Source organism: Aptenodytes patagonicus, chromosome 7 (assembly GCF_965638725.1).
Source record: "Aptenodytes patagonicus chromosome 7, bAptPat1.pri.cur, whole genome shotgun sequence".
In the NCBI taxonomy this organism is placed as follows: Eukaryota; Metazoa; Chordata; class Aves; order Sphenisciformes; family Spheniscidae; genus Aptenodytes; species Aptenodytes patagonicus.
In genome coordinates, this window is record NC_134955.1 from 46,985,871 (window position 1) to 47,003,834 (window position 17,964).

Sequence of the window (17,964 nt, forward strand, 5' to 3'; positions counted from 1 at the left end):
TTGGCATACGTGGGGATTTATGAGTTAGATAATAGTTTTAGTGAAGTAGCAGTTTATCAGCTACTCCAGAAATACCAACAACTGGATTAAAAAAAAAAAGTACACCAGAAAACTTTACTGCTTTTTTTGCTTCGCCCTTTTCCTCCCTCAGTTGTATTTCTAGATTCCTCTGAGCTGTGTATGTGGAAATTAATGTTCCTCATGTACTGTCTGCTGGGCCTGGCTCTGAGGTTATCCCGCTTCCTGCTGCCTCCCCAGGGCTGCACTAACCACCCTCTCAGATGCTCCCCCACAAATAAACTGTTTTGTTCCATTTATTTCAGTGTAAACATAAATTAAGAGCTTCCCAGGAAAGAGAGCTTAAGTAGGAGCCATACTGCTTCCCTAGGGAGCCTGAGGCATTTCCAGAGCTCAGTACTTTCTGCCACCTTCCCCCACAATTAAGTGGTGGTCCTTGTCCCAAGGATTTGAACTGCCCTTGTCATGCTGTATGGCTCATTTGTCATCCATGTGTCTTGTTCTGACACTCTTTGCTTGTGCCACTTTCAACCCTGTTATAAAAAAGGCAGTTTTTCTAGCTGGAAATGTTCAGAATGGCTGAGTTCATAGCTGTTAACATGAGGGAGAAAACTGGGAATGAAGATTTCAAGGCAGCATGCAGAGGCTCCCAAGAGCCTTTTTTTATTTTTTTTTTTTTTTTTTTTTATTCTGGGCTGTGAACAATGAAACTGCATGTGTGTCCTGAGAAAGACTGATCATTTGAAAAGTATCTCAGACTTCAGAAACCTGTATCTGAGATTCAGATACAGAGGTAGGCCTTGTTTGGAAAGCTTCTAGAAAAATATGACTAACTTAATGTGTATTCTACTCTAGTCTTTGTAATGCTGTTCTAGGGAATAGGACTGCAGCATGATTGCCACCTTCTTGCTAAAAATTAGATCATAAGTACTTATTTGTCTAGATTAGGTTGCCCACTTTATTTCTCTAACAGTTTAGCACTGCTGTGGTCATCCATTCCTTTCCCAAATAAATGGGGTTTTTTATGTAATAGACTTGTTTTCTAGATTTAAGGGAAGAGACTCTATTCATGGCTTCCTCATGTTCTAAAATAAGACTGGTGAGACAGTCTGTATGGTTCCAGCTACTCATGCTTACCTGGAAAGTGAGAGCGGTAGGTCAGGATGATTCTTTTCCTAATGTCAAAGCGGAGTGCTGCTGACAATTTGTGGAAAGATTGTAGTGAGTCTCCTTTTGGCCATGTCATGTGAGCTGTTTATTGCATTCTAGTGATAATCAGTTCTCAGAGGACTTGGGATGCTCAGTACTTTTGTTCCTCTGAAGTGCATCACAGAAAGTAGTGTAAGTACTACATGATTTTGTTGCAGCCTTGTTCATGCATTGTTATTAACAATGTGATCTCAAGCCTCTGTTTTGTTGTTTATGATTAGTTAATAATTCCTCATGTAAAATTAGGCTGCAAGTAAAAATTGTCTTAACCAGTAGCTCCAGAGGAGGGTATGCTGCAGGACTCTGAATCACTGCATTCTCCTGAAGCTGGTCACCAGCTGAGTTGTTGGTTGCCTCTGGAGCATCCTTTAAGAGAAACTGGATTTTGCACTGACTCTGAGGAACCTGACATCTCAGTGGGAGCAGGAGGTACGATAGGGATACATATGCCCAAGCTGATGAAAGACTGCGTTGTTCTCCCTCCTGGAGTAAGTGCTTCTGGGTAGACTAGAAAAGGCAGTGATGCCTGCTTTCAGACAGTCTGAAAAATCTCTCTGTAGGATGGTTTAGTAGGGGATGAAATGAAGGCAACTGGGTGTAGCATGTATTTTTGCCAGTATCCAGTGTAGCACCATTTTCTGTACTCACTGAAACATGAGCCTGGAGAAGTAATAGATTTAAGTCCCCTTTTTCATTCGCAGCTCTAGTCAACCCAGTGGTGATGCTGTTGAGCCCTTCTACAATCAAGAAGACAGAGCAGGATAGGATAATAGACATGTTTGTTGATCCCACCAAAGAAATGAATTTCTTACTTAGCTTCTCCTGTGTCCTAAGGCTGACTTGGTCAAGCTTATGCTTCTAATCACATCTACGTTAAGATGGTATAGAGCAAACAGTGAATTGTTGCACTACTTGAGTGGTGCTGACCTGGGGCTAAATGCTTAAAGTCTTCATTTGTATCTAATCACCAGTTCTCAACCATCTATGTTACTGTTCTTCATGAGCATTTAATTTTCTTAGTAGTAGCAGTTGACCTGTTTGGGGGAATGGTAGCCTTTTGTAGTATTAAACAGTGCTGGCCTGCTCTATAATGAATTTTGCAGGACAGTAAAAATTTGAGATTCTTAAGGAATTTCTGTGCAGACTTGCTTGACATGAGTGTAGGTGAGTCCCTGCTTAGAGCCTTAGGTCAGCTATACATATACCATACACATATCCTATATCTGTTTCTGGTTTCATAGATGACATGTCAAGGAAAAGCAGAACAGGTATTCCCTACACTTGTCTCTTACCTTTTTTTGCAAAGCTTAATCCATTCTATTTTTATACCCTTACTGTCAGTGTTTGCTTTAAAGCCAGTATGTAAGGGTGCCATTTTGAATCTGAAAAAGGTTGTTCTTGGAGTCCTCTGGCTACCATCAGGTTCAGGAGCCCTGTACCTTTCAGGACAGGTCTTTTGATGATCCAATGTGCCAAGGTAGGTTTTGTAATATAAATATATCTTCAGAATTTAACAAAACTGTCAGCTGAGCCTGAAGGGTAAAACAGGTTCAAGGGATAGGTCTTCTAGTGATAGCTCCTTTAGGAGTAGGGGTCTATCCCAGCACTGTTTTCTTTACTTGTCGCTTCATAGCTCTAAATGGTACCTAACTGGCTGTTGATGATTTAGTACCCCGATCTCAGCTGAAAGAGTCAGGATCCCTGTTGCTGCAGAAGGTTTCTTTAGGTTTCTTTAGGAAGCTGTTCTCAGCTTGGTAGTAGCAGCAGTTTTCTTTCTCAAGGTGCTGGGGAAGACCTAGGAAGAATTAACTCTTCCAAAAACAGCCATAAAGAAATGACCAGCATTGTCAATTTGTCATCAGTGGACTTGTGTTACCAAAGTCTGAATCAACCCTGGATTCTCATTCCATCTTCTACTGCCATGGATTCTTGTAGTGACTTTAAGGTCTTTAGCAGATAGATGAGAACATGGAAGTTAGGAACACCAGGTTATTCTTGTCTCCTAGTTTGCTTGGGGCTAAGGTTGTTGGAGTTTAGGAGCTTGAAATCAGAAGAACTTGGGCTAATGAAGTCAGGAAACATGCTCTGTTTCTCCTTCACCTCATGTACCCATGTACCTATGGACTCAGCTGGCTTTTATTTTGATCTATCTGCTACTATGTTTTCTTAATTTGGCCACCTAAGTTTGTTGAAGAACAAGTAGCAGCATATCTACTCTTCTGCTCCTCAGTGACATAAGGGAAGTTAAGTGATGTGCAAAGGTGGTTATTGGGATGTTAACCTCTTTGCTCTCTATGATCTCACACGCTGGGTGTAAGAACTTTCTCCTTCATGGGTGATAATTTATTTACCCTGTAAGATTAGGATTATAAAGGCAGCCCAGTTTGCACCAAGACTCCTGTTCTTTGATGTTAGCCTTGAAGATGGCCTTATTAGCTTTTCTGACTTCAGAGTAGAAGGATGATTCTGAGTCTGATTTTGGTATAGGTGAGGAGCCCAACTGTAATCTTCTCTTCACCAAAGAAAGTAGTGATTTATGTAGAAGGAGGGCAACCAAGATGGTGAAGGGTCTGGAGGGCAAGACTTACGAGGAGCAGCTGAGGTCACTTGGCTTGTTCAGCTTAGAGAAGAGAAGGCTGAGGGGTGATCTCATTGCTGTTTACAGCTTCCTCAAGGGGGGCAGCGCAGGGGGAGGTACTGATCTCCTCCCTCTGGTGACCAGATAGGACACAAGGAAATGGAATGAAGCTGTGTCAGTGGAAGTTCAGATTGAACATTAGGAAAAGGCTCTTCACTGAAAGGGTGGTCGGTCACTGCAACAGGCTCGTCAAGGAAGTGGGCACGGCACCAATCCTGTCAGAGTTCAAGGAGTGTCTGGACAATGCTCTTAATCATATGATTTAGTTTTAGGTAGTCCTGCAAGGAGCAGGGAGTTGGACTTGATCCTTATGGGTCCCTTCTAAGTCGGGATATTCTATGAATCTATGTAGGCACCCTGAAATTAATCCACTTCTGAAGACTTCTATTGGGAATGTGCCTAAGTGTCCTTCAGGCTTCAGTAGAAGGAAAAAAGATTGAGAAGTCATCTTATAAGTGGACTTTCTCTGGTTACCTATTGTGGAGAAAGTGCCTCTAAGTGAGGTAATTACACATTTGGCCAAACAGGTATGACAGACTGGCAGATGCAGGCTGCATCTCGTGAAGTAGACAAGAACACCAACATGTGGAATAATTCTGTCCCCTCTTGTTGGGTCCTTTCCTGTAATAACACTGAGAGATAAAGCCTTTTTCTCTTAAAATAAAGTTCTCTAAAAAGGGAGTTAAGCTGTATTATTTGGAGTGTAAGGCAAATTCCCGCACAAGACTACAGCACCAGGACTTTCCTTAAAGCCTTTGGTGTCCAGAGTAGAGGCTTCTATTCTATTACCTGATATGATAGTGTGGCCTTTTGCTTATCAAAGCCTAAACTGTTATGCTGGCCTTTTGTAGAGTAACAGGAATGATTTGGGACCTGACTGTGATAGCCCCCAAGCTGTAGATTTGTTCATGTCTCCATAGCTCTTAAGATGTGCTCTACCAGAGTTGAAGCAGGTACTGTACCATCACTGGATAAAGTGATGGAGTTCATTGGTGGATAAAGTGATGGAGTTCATTTACAAAATACTATGTAGTCTCTGAAGCCTCAAGTTTGGCAATACGTTCAACAAAGCAGTATGTCCATCACTATATTCCTAGAAGTTTTTCTCCCTTGCACTGACTGGTTGCTGCTTTGGATGAAATGGTAGCACAGTTAACTTTTCTAACTGAAGCTCCTTGATACCTGTTGTCTGTAAGCATGGTCTGCAGGATGCCTTTATATAAAGCACAGAAAGAGTAGGAAGGAAAAAGGGAAGACTTGAATTTCAGTGGCACAGGTGTAGTTCCTTGCATTAGGAATGTCTGTAAATATGCTCCTGCTTAAAATGAGACTATCTGTTTTTATTGCAAAAGCAAAAGAGTTGCATACTATGCAGCTTTTTTTTCCAGTATATATGTGTCCCTTCATAAACTCAGGTTGCCTCCATTCAATTGCAGAATATGTACTTTGCAGTAAAGCTTCTTCTTTTTCCACAGTGAGCGAGCTGAAAACAAAGACCAGAATTACAGCGACCCTCTAGGAATTGAGCTTATTCATTCTACGCAAAATCATGAAAACATTGTTTGCGCTACCAGGCTATCACTTGTGACTTAGTTTCTAGACTTACAGAGAATAGCAAATTTTGGGGGGATATTTTCTAAAAGGGAGTGCCAGTGCAGTCTTTGACAGGATTATAAGCCAAACTTGGAATACATGGTAGTTTACCAGAACCAAAAAGCTTGAGACCATGTCTCTAGCCTTCCTCTTAGTCTTAAATAATGACATTGGCAAAAAAATCTCTGGCTGAACTGTTGCTGTTAGACTTTAGTCTGAAGCTAGCCCTTCTCTTGGGAGGATTGGGAAGCTCGGTCAGCAGTGACTTCTCTATGGGGGTTGGAGGGGGGAGGCAGGCTGTTCCTGCTGAGTCTTGGCAACAGCTGGTACCTCCTGATATAGTTCCAATCTCTTTAGCAAACTGCAAGGGTGAAGCGTGTTTTTGTGGGTTGTAGTAGCAAGAGGAGGGGAGCAAGGGAAGGCACTGTGGAAACTTGATATCTTAGTTTCTTCTGTTCTTCCCTTAATAGTGGTGCAAGGTGGGTTGTCATAAACCTACTGTTGCCACAGCCTGAGGCATGTGTTTCTCTTTCAGTCATTCTGTTTTCTTTACTCTCTTTACAGAGGGAAATGGCAGTCTTGCTGAACTTGGTAATTGCAGAGGATATACTTCTGATCTTGCTATGCTCATGTGACTACATCTTTGTGCTGCCTATGTATTTATTTTTACAAATGATAGTGGAGTTTCACAGTAGAAAGGATACTTCTTCGGTGTTTAATCTAGATAGTGCATTTTCCAATGTGGAAGAGGGCCAAGGAGATATTTCTAGGATAGTTGAAACCACAGGTAATTTATCTTCTGTTTGTGCCCTAGTATCCCAGGCAGACTTCAGAACCCCTTTGTGCTAAGACCTATGTGGGAACCTGTGAGGCTTGATTCTGTTGCCAGAACATGGATATTGCATAACTCCTGATGCCCTGAGGTAGCAGAGACATCTGTCTAGGGGTTGTAGATATGACCTAGAATACGTGAGACTTGGGGCATTATGGAGCAGCAGTGGAGTCTTCCTAGGAGACCCTAAGGCATTGCAGACAACATTAGATGTCTGTGTTTAACAATGGAATTGCGTCAACAGGGATACCCCAAAAAGCTTGCTGTCCTAATAAACAAGGCAGACACAAGGGAAAGGAGTGTAAAGCACCAGCAGCATGGTCAGGGCTAGCTAAGGTCAAGAGGTTTCCCATATGTATTTGTAAAAGTGGACAGAGTAAGTAACTGGGAGGGAAAGAGAGAGGTTTAAAGAGCAAGTGGTTTGGAAGGGAGAAAAGTGTGGGAGAGGAGGACAAAGTCACAGGAGCCAAAATACTAGCAAAGGTCCTTTGAGGGGCAGAGGGAGGGAATGGCCAGCAGCAAAAGAAGCAGCAGCTAGTCAAAACAAAATGCTCTGCTTCCTGACTGGGGTTGGGAGGTTGCAGACCAGCAGCTGCCACAGGCCCACTCCTTGCTTCTCTGCCTTGAGCATGATGTACCTGTCCACTGGAGTTTGCTGTGCCATTAAGAGTCACAGATCTTCACCAAACCTGAGATTGTATTTTGAAATAATGTATTAAAATAATCAGAAGTTTCTCCTGGTCAAAATGCTTTGCTAATGTTTACACTTATAATCCCCACCTCCTCCTTTTCCCTCTACTGCAGCCTTTCCCATCTGGGCAGCAAGAGAGCCAAACATAGATTCAGCCTCATTTCTTTGGAGTGAACCAAGTCCTTAACTCTCTGCTGTTTTGCTTCCCACTCAATGTCTGGCTACACAGTCTAGAAAAGTGAGCAGGCAATACTCACTCTGCTGCCATTTCCTCCCTTTCCAAGTTCCCCCCGCAGCTCATTAACTTCACGTTATAAGCTACATGAGCTCTCACACAGCTGTCTGCATAGGAATATCTTGTCAAGCAGTCCAGCTCCCCAGAGACAGCATCAACGTCAGGCAGGCGACAAAAGGCCAAGGCCAGAATTCAAGGAAAGCAGCATGGCAAAGAAATTCTCTTGCCTTCGCTCCAGGCACGAGGGAACTGGTTAATTCCATGGAAATCCTTCTTCTCTGCCAATACCCTGTTCTGCAGTGTTTTGAAAAAAAGTGCCTAAGTTGTCCTGCTGATCATTAACTGTATTTCTTAATGCTGGAAGAGGGAATTGCATTAACGCCAACTTCTGATTTACAGTCATCTTTGTGTAGCATCCTTCTTGCAACTCTTTCCAAACTAGAGTGAACGTGTGTATAGAGTGAAATAGTAAAATCAGTCTTGGAATGGGAAGCTGGCTTCAATCTGACCTGTGTAGAGCAGAACACATCTAGCAGATGTGATATGTTATGAATGTTTTAGAAACTAAGGAAAAAATATTTCTATAGTGGATTGCTGCAAAGTGGCAAGCTGTCAATAAGATAAAGAGTTATGGGAGGTTGTCCATGTAGATGAAGCTGCTGAGGAGAGGACTCTTGTACCCCTGTGGGGATATTGCAGAAGAACATACAGGAATAATTGAAAAGAAGCTGATGCCTGAAAGAAGCAAGATTTTCTACAGCTGACTGGAACAATGAATATAGGAATTAAAAAATGAAAAGGAGAATGAAGTTCTGTTGTTTCCAGGATCCAATGGAAGAAGTAGATTGGACCTGCTGTGCTTGTGTCAATTCTGTGTGAAAACAAGTAGTGGAGTTCTGCATGAACTGCAGTTTGTGGACAGCAAAGAGTTTATTTTTCTATCTAATACTTCCCTAAGACTCATTTTCTGCTTCCCTCTTTCCCCCACAAACAGAATATATTTAATCTTGATTCTGAGGAAGTGAAATTTCCCACTTATGGAATGTTACTATTTGTTTAGCCCTAGAGAGTTCACTGGATTTAATGTAAATGATATAGATAGAAATGACCTGATAGAGACTAATGTTGGACCTTACCTGAATGTTTAAAGGTACAGTAAGCTAAATTTACGGTGTCCGCTGTGTTTTCAGAGCTGTATGGTTTTGATGTCCTTATTGATGATACTCTCAAGCCCTGGCTGTTGGAAGTGAACCTATCCCCATCATTGGCCTGGTAAGTGATTCCCAGTTTAATATGAGGCTGGGAGTGTTGCTAGAGATGGTTGTCCTTGAAACTTGTGGTCCTAGGAGGGCATGATTTCATGATGCCTGCAGAGTATTTGTTCCACTGCTAAGAGTTGACAGAGGGGATAGTCCTTTGCTTTTCTCTTTGCATAAAGAAACTTATTGTAGCAATAGGTTTTGAAAGAACCCAGTTGGGATTCCATTTTCTTTTTGATTATTTCTCCTCCACAGTCCATCATCATTGTTAACACTTCATGATCTCCCATCATAGACGAATTTTGAAACTCTCCAGACTATTGTGTGGGGTTTCAATCTGCTTGGCTGAGTAGAAACTTTAAGATTTTGAAGTCCAAGCAGAGTTCAGGCGTTATGCTTGACTTGGGTACGTAGATGTATGCTTGGGCTCAAATTTTTGGTCTAGTACTCTCTTTAGCTAAAATCTAAAGAGTGAGTGTTGTCTTGGCCCTCATGCTGACCCTCATACTTTAATGAAACTTGAGGATTTATTTTTGTAGATCTCCAACTATGTGTGTTTTCTGGACTACTGTTTAACTTTACAGGAGCACAGATGCACAATACACTTTTGTAGTACTGTAAGTAATATTTCAGTTATGATGGTATAAATAAGCTTTAAGTTATATGTTCCTGGAATAGCCATATCTGACCTTCCTCTTGATTTTTTTTTTTTCCTTTTTTTATCCTGCATAGAATTTTTTTCACACACTGTTCATAACCCTAGCTTCCACAGTACCCATTTTGTTTTCAGGTGCAACTAGAATGTTTCCACAACATTTAATTTCCCGATTTGGTGGTTTGTGCTCATATACATACACACTGAATTGTCTGCATCCTTTACTACTTAAAACTGTAACTCACATCTGCACCCTTTGCTCTGCTTTGTTATGATTGCCATTTTCTTTGTCCAAGCTGTTGGCATCTGTCACTGTGCTGTAGAACATGGCTGATTTCGAGCAGAGAAACTTTGCCTGTCTGATTTGAACTGTATTCATTGATTCTGCGCCCCCCCCCCCCCATAAAATCATGGATGCTTTCCATCTGTCCCCACTGTCTGATCTCTTCATATCTGTCACCTTCCCTCATCATTTGTTCCCATCCATTAGAACTAACCCATCTGATTTCATGATTTTATGTGGAAGAGGCATAGGTAACTGTAGTTTTTAAGAATTCTGCGACAGCAACCTCTATCTACTCCATGAAATGTAGCATAGATACATTCAAAGAAAATGTTTCTAGCCAAGCAGAGCTAAAACAAGGCCATATGTTGCTGCATTAGAAGATTAAGGCTGTGAAAAAGAATAAACAGAAACAGATCAATCTGTTGCTGTTGTGTGTTTACTTATGTGTGTGAAAATCACCTAGTTTTCTTCCCATGTTGATTATGTCTGTGTTAAGGACCAATACAAAGAAACTATATTGGAAGATATCTTGGATATTGATGCATTCCTCTCATTTAATGCCAGACAAATAATTCCTCTTGTCCTCTGTTGCATGTGGGGATAGTGATGCTCCTTTGGACCTGAAGATCAAAGCTAGCATGCTCTCAGATATGTTCACTCTTGTAGGTGAGTGTAACAAAAAGCTCCTTCAATCTTTCCCTCATTTAAAACCAATAAAAGGTAGGTTTATGAGCTGCATGTTATTAGATGAGTATAATAGAGGAGAACTCTAGTTAAGGAGAGCAACTGTATTTAGCACTGGGAAGTTATATGTGGACATTTCAGCTTCAGAATTATCTGGCTGGTTTTGATGCTTAGGTGGTATTAAGAGTCCCTAGTTTGGTATTTGAAGACACTACTCTCTCTTTAGCAGGTGACTTCTGTTTAGCCCTCAGAATCAGTATTCATGCTTTTTTTTTTTTTTTTTTTTTTTAGGTTGAATGTGTGGGTTCTCATTAGGCTATGTTAGAAGTGGAGTCATGCTTGTGAAAGCTGCATGACTTTCTAGTGCACAGCACCTTTTACACATCCCTAGTACATCTTGGTTCAGTTACTCGACACAACTTACCCCTAATACTAAAAGAGGCAGAATTGTCATCAGGTAGCCTGCTCAGCTATTTAAGAAACGGAGCCTATCTCTATGCTGCTATTCAGTAACCCATATTATTGATTTAAGTACTTGGTTTTGAAGCAAGTTCCAGTTTTATTCAAAAAATGTAATGCAATGTACAGTTTGGGATTAAACAAAGCAAGATACAAAAAAAGGAAAGCATCCTTTTTGGTCCTTGGCCAGGGACAGGAAGGTCATGTATAGACTGAGATCATTAACAGGAATGCTAGGTTTATATTTCAAGGTTTGCCTGTCTTAAAGTTCTCATGTGGCTCCTGATGCCCATAGGCTTCGTGTGCCAGGATCCAGGCCAGCGGTCAAGCCGGGCCATTTATCATTCGTCTGAATCTGTCAGGAGAAATCCATACCAGAAGCTGCAGGTAAGTGACTTCAACAAGCCAGAGCTGAGCAGAATAGCAGGAAAGTCATTCTCATTGAATTTGGCTCAGGGGTGAGAGAGCCACTGAGTGAGTAAGGTTATCTGGATTTCTAGCATAACTGCAGAAGAGACTCAGGGGATGCACCTTGAGCTATGGGCTGTTCAGCCACTTTTGTTTTGTTGTAGGCAACAAGCTTCCAGAAGCCTAAAGCTTTATGAATGTCTCCAAGACGTCCTTCTAGGCAGAAGGAGCTTTTTGCATTTGAAATATAAGGCTTCTTTCCCATTCACTCCTGGAATCTCTCACTTCCTTTCCTGTGGATCTTTGGACTGAGGCCTCATGTGGCTTGCTGTGACTGTCCATTACCTTTTCTGCTGAGATAATGCTTTCTTAGCACTGTAATGCTGAAGTTCTCTATCTCTTTTTGGCTACTAGATGGGTTCCATAAATATCTGTGGAAGTGGAGCAGTCACAAAAAGGCAGGGGGATCCCCTGTGTCCTTTGGACTTTCAAATGCATTTCTCCTCAGGCAAATAGGCAAATGGTGTATCCTGACACTCTCTGCAGCTGATGCATATGCTCCTGTGAGGGACATGCAACATGGCTGTGTAGTTCAATTAGGAAATTAAAAGTCATTTTTCTTCAGTGACAGAGTACCAGTACACTGTCCATTTTGGTATAGGGTAAACTCAAAGAAATTGCAACATTTTGCTTCTTGTAAAACTTGGAGTCTTGAGTCATTGGGAGAGAGGTGAATAGCTGGTAAGGTGAGATTTGTGTATCTATAGGATGCGTGGCTGAGTCCAAAGCTTCTGAGGCCAATTTAATACGTAGGGTTTCATGCAGATCCCTCTGACCATAAAGGTGCTCTTTGTGGCAGACAAAAGGTATGTCAGATAAAATAGGAACCATTCCAGAAAAAGTAACCTTCTCTCTTAGAGTAATGCGATCAGATCCTGATGACTTGACGTCTTTTATCTGAAAAAAAATTATACAAGACAGTCTCAGAAAGTCGAGCTGTTGGGAAGCATTGAATTTTAAGGAGGCTTTAAACTTACAGATTTATTTTTGCTTAAAAAACCACAAATAGGTGTAAGGCCTGGCCAGTTGAAATGTGCAAAGATTTGTATGACAGAGCAGTGGTTATGAGATGGGATTAACTTATCTTTTGGGACAGGTGTCCCCCTTACCTATGTTTACCAGGAACAGGCTTCTAATCCAGTGATAAAGTTTTATAGCATGTTTTTCTTAAGTACCTAAATAGAAATCCCATGGCTAAATAGACGTATAGATCTTTCCATGGTTCAAGAATGTTTTGGCCTGCTCTTTGCTGAATGCATTTTATCTCAGATTGTTGGCTCTTTGATACTTCTGTTCCCATTCTCAGTTGCAAAGGGTACTTTGAACTTCTCTTGTTTTTCTTAACTCCTTCATGATGTCTTAAGTTTTGATTGTTCACTTAGGCCATCTTTAATTGTTGTAAAAGTTGCTTCTTGGGAAAGAAATGCTGATACCAGTGTTCTTGGTCATGAGATAGTTATGGCAACTTCTGTTTTCTGAGTTTCACCAGACTGGACTGTAAGTTCCTTGTGCAATTTCTTTGGTTTGACTCTCTGAGCATTTCTCCCTCTAGCGAAATGAACAATTTAGCTCCTTCCTTTGTAACTTCTTGTTGATTTAGGTTGGAGCTCTTTCAATTAATCGTAAACAATAAAGGGACCTCGACCTGTTTTGTATAGACCAACTGTAGAGAAGAACTTGGCAGCAGTACAGCTAGAAATGATAGATAGGTCTCTTGAGAATCCTTTCTTACACCATTTGCTCCTCTTGGGCATTGGAGAGGAGGAAGGCAGCCTGAATACCACCGAAGGCAAGAAAAATCTAAGCTCCTATGATAATAGTTTTCTTTTGAACCTATCCCTGTCATTAAACTGGTCTTGTTTGTAGGCCTGATGCCAGATAAGTAATACAGGGTATTTTTTGACATTCTGCTGATGTTTCTACACCTGTTTTAGAATGTTAATCTTGTTTCTCCACAAGAACTGGAATATTGTTGAGATATTTAAATGAAATGGCTTCTGGAATTTCAGGATTTTTACTATTTTTTTTTTTTTTAACCCCCTCTGTTCTATGAACAGTTCTACTTGACAGCATCCGTTTCTCCTTAATATATAGCTATTAAATATTTTCTTCTGGGTAACTCTTACCTTTCAAAAATATGAATTTTGGTCATGGCAGTTGAGTTAATTTATCCATTATGCAGAACTCTTTTCTGTGTGCTTTTGAAAATTATGTGTATGTCCAGGTGCATTCTCCACAGTTGCGCACATCTGAGGTTAGGATTAGTGCTGCGTTTGGGATGGGGACAGGATACGTTTGTGGAGGATATGAGGAAGATCTGAACTGAGATGATAGAAGCTGTTAGCTATGTCTCTGGACTTCAGTTATACCCTTTTGCTTTAGGGTACTCACCATTTCTCTGCAACTCGAGCAGGGATGATAGTGTCTTGGAGAACACAAGGTTTTTATTCTCTTTGTGTGTCTCTTGCAGCGACCTGTGTCTGCGCAGTCGCAAACAGCAAACACCAGATTGGTAAGTACCCGTACCCTTCAGCTCCCTTTACCAATATAAGGGACACAATTTCAAATGTTACCTTTTACAGTACTTTTGGCACAATTGGTCCCAAAATATGTTTTGCAGCTAAGTAGCCTGGTGGGGGGGGAAGACAACAAGAAAAGAGGAGATGGATAGGTACTGGCATACGTTTCCATATGGCAAGAGCAACAGTTAGAAAAACATTTACATCAGTTCTAGCAGCTTAAAAAAAGAGTAGGTGAGGTGTGCTGAGAGTCAAGGTCAGCTCGGTCAAATCTCTCGTTTTTTTTTAAGCCTACAAGTATTTCTGAACTGCGTTTTGAAGAAATTGGATATAGATGTTTAAAAATAAAGTTGTCACTCTGGTCATCAAATGATGAAGACAGTGGCAGCACAGTGTTCTGGGTTTGGTAGGTCGTTAAAAAGGAAAGTGCCAAAACAAAGGAAGAGCTTGTGAAAGCAGCAGCAAATAGGAGTGTCACACCAAAAGGGAGGAGGAGGAGGAATTTTTGTCTTGCATACTACAGGGGATGGAATAAGTCTGAATGAAAAGGATAGCACAGGTGAATCTGTATTGACAAAATTCAGGTGGCCCCATAAGTGAAGTAATTATTTTCTGTGAGACAGTCATCTGAAGGAAACTGCAAAAATTTGAGAGTGAACTGGTTCAAAATAGATACAGAGATAAGAAGGATTTCTTAAAGATAATGGAAAAATGTAGAACTACCGTTAGCATGTCAGACTGATCCACCTTTCTAAATGTCATATTGGCACCCTTCTTGCAAGCTGTATGGACAAATCAATGTTAGTTTACAATTCTAAGTACCTGGCTGTGTGGGGACATGGTAGGCATTATTTTGCTGCTGGGCTTCATGCATGAATGTAATAGCAATGATTCTCTTTTTTTTTTTTTTTTTTTTTTTTTTTTTTTTGAGATTTCCCAGCAGGAAGGAAGGTAGGACAGATGGAATCATCTAATTCATTCTATGCGCTGCCATTTATGTCATTCTGTGTAAGTTTAGCTGGGGCTAAGAGAAGAGAGTCTTACTGAATAATGAGGTTTCATAGAGAATAGGAAGGATCTTTGTGCCAACTGCTGTCAGTGCTTAGTATAATTAGAATCAGGATGTGGGAACCAGAGATGCTTGCAGAATTTGGAGATAAAACAAAGTGGTTTGATTTATCTATACTTTTAAAGATAAGCTGGGTCAAAGAGGAAACAAGATCGTTGTGAAGTTGGAGACATTTCTGTGCTACAGCCAGAGACAATTCTGCAGTGAAACACTGAAAAGTGTTTGTGCAGGAAGTTCAGTGAAGTTAGAGTTTTTCTCTAGCATTTTGACAGTAGTGTAGTTTGTTCTCAGGTAGGAGGCAGAGCGTCACAAGTCGTAGGAGCCAGAGCTGCCAATATGTAGGCATACATTTTCTGTATGTAATCAATGAAATCACCTCCATTGTATCGAGACAATGGAGATGATTTCATTGAAGTATTTCCTTAATAAAGGAGATCATCTGATAGGATGAAAAATTTCCCGTAATATTCTCTTTGAGCAGCAGTTCTCACATGATGATTGTTATGGTAGTGTCAGGAAATGGTTTTTAAGAGGAGGTTACCTAGCAGGAGATTTTAGAGGAAGTTATTAAGCGAAGTTGTTGAGCTGTGCTTTTGAAATGGAGGAAAGCTTAGGAAGAAAGACTAAAAACCTTTCAACTTAATGCCATCTACAGTATGAAGCAAACCTGTTTGACTACTGACATTTTTATTTCTTCTGCAAATGCTTGTGTTTCCTACCTTCTCATCCAGATTGTCTCATTTTCTCTTGTTTTATTTAATCAGTTTTCATTAGACTTAACAAAATGTTTCAGCTGGCACTTGCTATGTCTGTTTTTTCTTTGGATCTTTCTGTGCCAATCACTGCAGTGTAACCCATTCTAGTGCAATGCCTGTTGCTTTTACAGTTGTTTCATCTGCAGATTCTGAATAGCCGCTTGCAATTTCTAATGAAACACAGGGAATGGAATTCAATTCCAGTAGTCCTTACAAATAAAGATACAACCTGATCTTGCCATGGGTTTTATTTGTATCTGAGCAGTATGGGATATTCCCCTGGGCTTATCCAGCTTAAGGTTTCTGTTGTGTTTTTCCTCTTCTTTCTAGCTCAAGAAGGTCCTCTGCATTCTTTGCTCAGTATAGTGCTAAAAGAAAATTTGAAGTTTGTATAAAGGCATGAGACCTTCTCAGCTAGACTGTTTAATGCTATTTTTACAGAGGTAGTTTATCTGAACTGGGCCTAACACCAGCTAAAATGTAATTGAGAACATGTTCAAAGACTTCAGTCTTGCTGGGATTTTAAGATACTATAATCCTGATAATTTGAAGACACTTTGAATTCCTGTCCTTTGTTAGAATTGATCAGAACTGCCCATCAGGTTAAGAATGAGCTTGGAGAGACTGTCTGCAAATTATTTCTTTTCTTATTTTTAAAATTTGTATATGTATGCAAATTTGCATGATGTATCTACATACATACACAAGATCTGTCCGTTAAGTGCGAGAAGTAGCAAGTTGAGATCTAGCAGTATAGTAACAAAAGAATAACAGGTGGTGAACTGAATTTTTCACTTTTTTCCTGCAACTCTATCTCATCAGTGAATTACAGTTCTGTTGTTCTAATGTAGCAACACAACTGGAACAGCGAATCATGGTTCTGGTACCATTGAGGTATGAATCCAAGTGTATTTGGGGCCTGTGAGTGTGAATGCTGGCTCCTTGGGTAAGGATTTTTCTGTATGAAATCCTGGCTTTGGTGCTTTTGGGTATGTCTCATGTTTTTCCAGAACGGTCCAGGGGTGTAAATACTGGCACTGATGCCTGAATTGTGAGTCCTGCTGTGCTAAAAACTAGGAATGTGAATACTCATACTTAGTGCACGCTGGGGTGTGGACTCTTCAACAGCTGGAGTGTGGAATTGTGAATTCTGGCTGTAGTACTCTGGAGTACTGATTCTGCTGGGAATGGGGTCCTGGAATTTGAATGTAACTTTTTTTTTCCTAAAGTAAGTTGAGAGGAAAAGGGAAAAATCTGGATTCACACTGTCTCTACAGCATACCCGTCCTCTGTCTGCCAGTGATGCTGAAATTAAAAACCCGATGCCCTCGGGCAGGGAAAAAGCAACAGGAAGGCAAGGCAGCTCTGTGCTAGGTCTCTCCATGGAGGAAGTAAGTAGGCTATTAGATATCTTTTATTTACCTTGGCTTTCATGGAATATGTGGGGTTATTTGCTCAGCAAAGAGCAAGTGCATGTATATGAAAAACATGACCGAAGAAATACAATTCTTGAAACGGAACTGCTGAGTTTTACCACTGGTACTGCTCTTGCCCTCAGTCATGCCAGGCATACATATGTGCTCCAAGCAGTGATAGACTCCTTCAGAATTTAAATGCAAGATAAAATTGCTTAAGGATGTCATAAATACCCAGCTCACTCCCAGGACTACAGTAATAGTCTTGTCCTCTGAAACTCAGAGATTTTTGTGGGGTTCATTTTTCATTGTATCTATTTTGCTGGCTATTTTTTTCTCTTTTTATTCCAAGATAAAAGTTCTTCGTCGAGTGAGAGAAGAGAATGAACGGAGAGGAGGCTTCATCCGGATATTCCCTACCCCATTAACATGGGACCTTTATGGGTAAGATTAAGAATCCAATAGAATGGCTTAGTGTTGCACTGATGCTCTGTGTTGAGAGATATTTGATGTGTCGTGGTTTAACCCCGGTCAGCAACCAAGCACCACACAGCCGCTCACTCTCCCTCCTCCCCTCCTGGTGGGATGGGAGAGAGAATTGGAAGAGCAAAAGTCAGAAAACTCGTGGGTTGAGATAACAACAGTTTAATAATAAAAATATTATAATAATAATAATAATAGTAATGAAAACAACAAGAGAGAGAAAAAGAGGAACAAAACCCAGGAAAAATAAGTGATGCAACAGCTCACCACCCGCCAACCAATGCCCAGCTAGTCCCTGAGCAGCAATCACAGACTGCAGTCCCTTAGGGGTGTACCTGCTCCAAGTGGAGCCTTATCTATGGCCACACGCTTTGAGGTGCTCCAGCATGACCTCATGCACAGCCACTGATGCTTTAAGGTGTACCTGCTGCAGCATGGACTTATCCACAGCCACAGATGCTTTGAGGTGTACCTTTTCCGACGTGGACTTATCCTTGGGCCACAATCCCTTCAGAGGTATACCTGCTGCGGCACAGACATAACCATGGCCCCAGACGCTTCGAGATGTACCTGCTCTGGCGTGGACTTATCCACGGCCACAGATGCTTTGGGGGGTCCTGTTCCCGCATGGACGTATCCACAGGTCACAGTCCCTTCGACTCGAGTTCACACTGGAGTTCCAGCCTGTCCAGTACA

General features: G+C 41.1%; 1 protein-coding gene across 6 annotated transcripts in view; it reads left to right on the forward strand.

The window, feature by feature from the left end:
- TTLL5 (tubulin tyrosine ligase like 5) overlaps positions 1-17,964 on the forward strand; it is a 142,892-nt gene that overhangs the window by 29,484 nt on the left and 95,444 nt on the right. For all 6 annotated transcript variants that reach the window (XM_076345132.1, XM_076345134.1, XM_076345137.1 and 3 more), the window contains 6 exons: positions 8,407-8,488; positions 10,021-10,082; positions 10,855-10,946; positions 13,498-13,539; positions 16,648-16,761; positions 17,138-17,229. In XM_076345132.1, the coding sequence (XP_076201247.1) occupies positions 8,407-8,488; positions 10,021-10,082; positions 10,855-10,946; positions 13,498-13,539; positions 16,648-16,761; positions 17,138-17,229 (484 nt within the window). The remainder of the gene's footprint in view (positions 1-8,406; positions 8,489-10,020; positions 10,083-10,854; positions 10,947-13,497; positions 13,540-16,647; positions 16,762-17,137; positions 17,230-17,964) is intronic.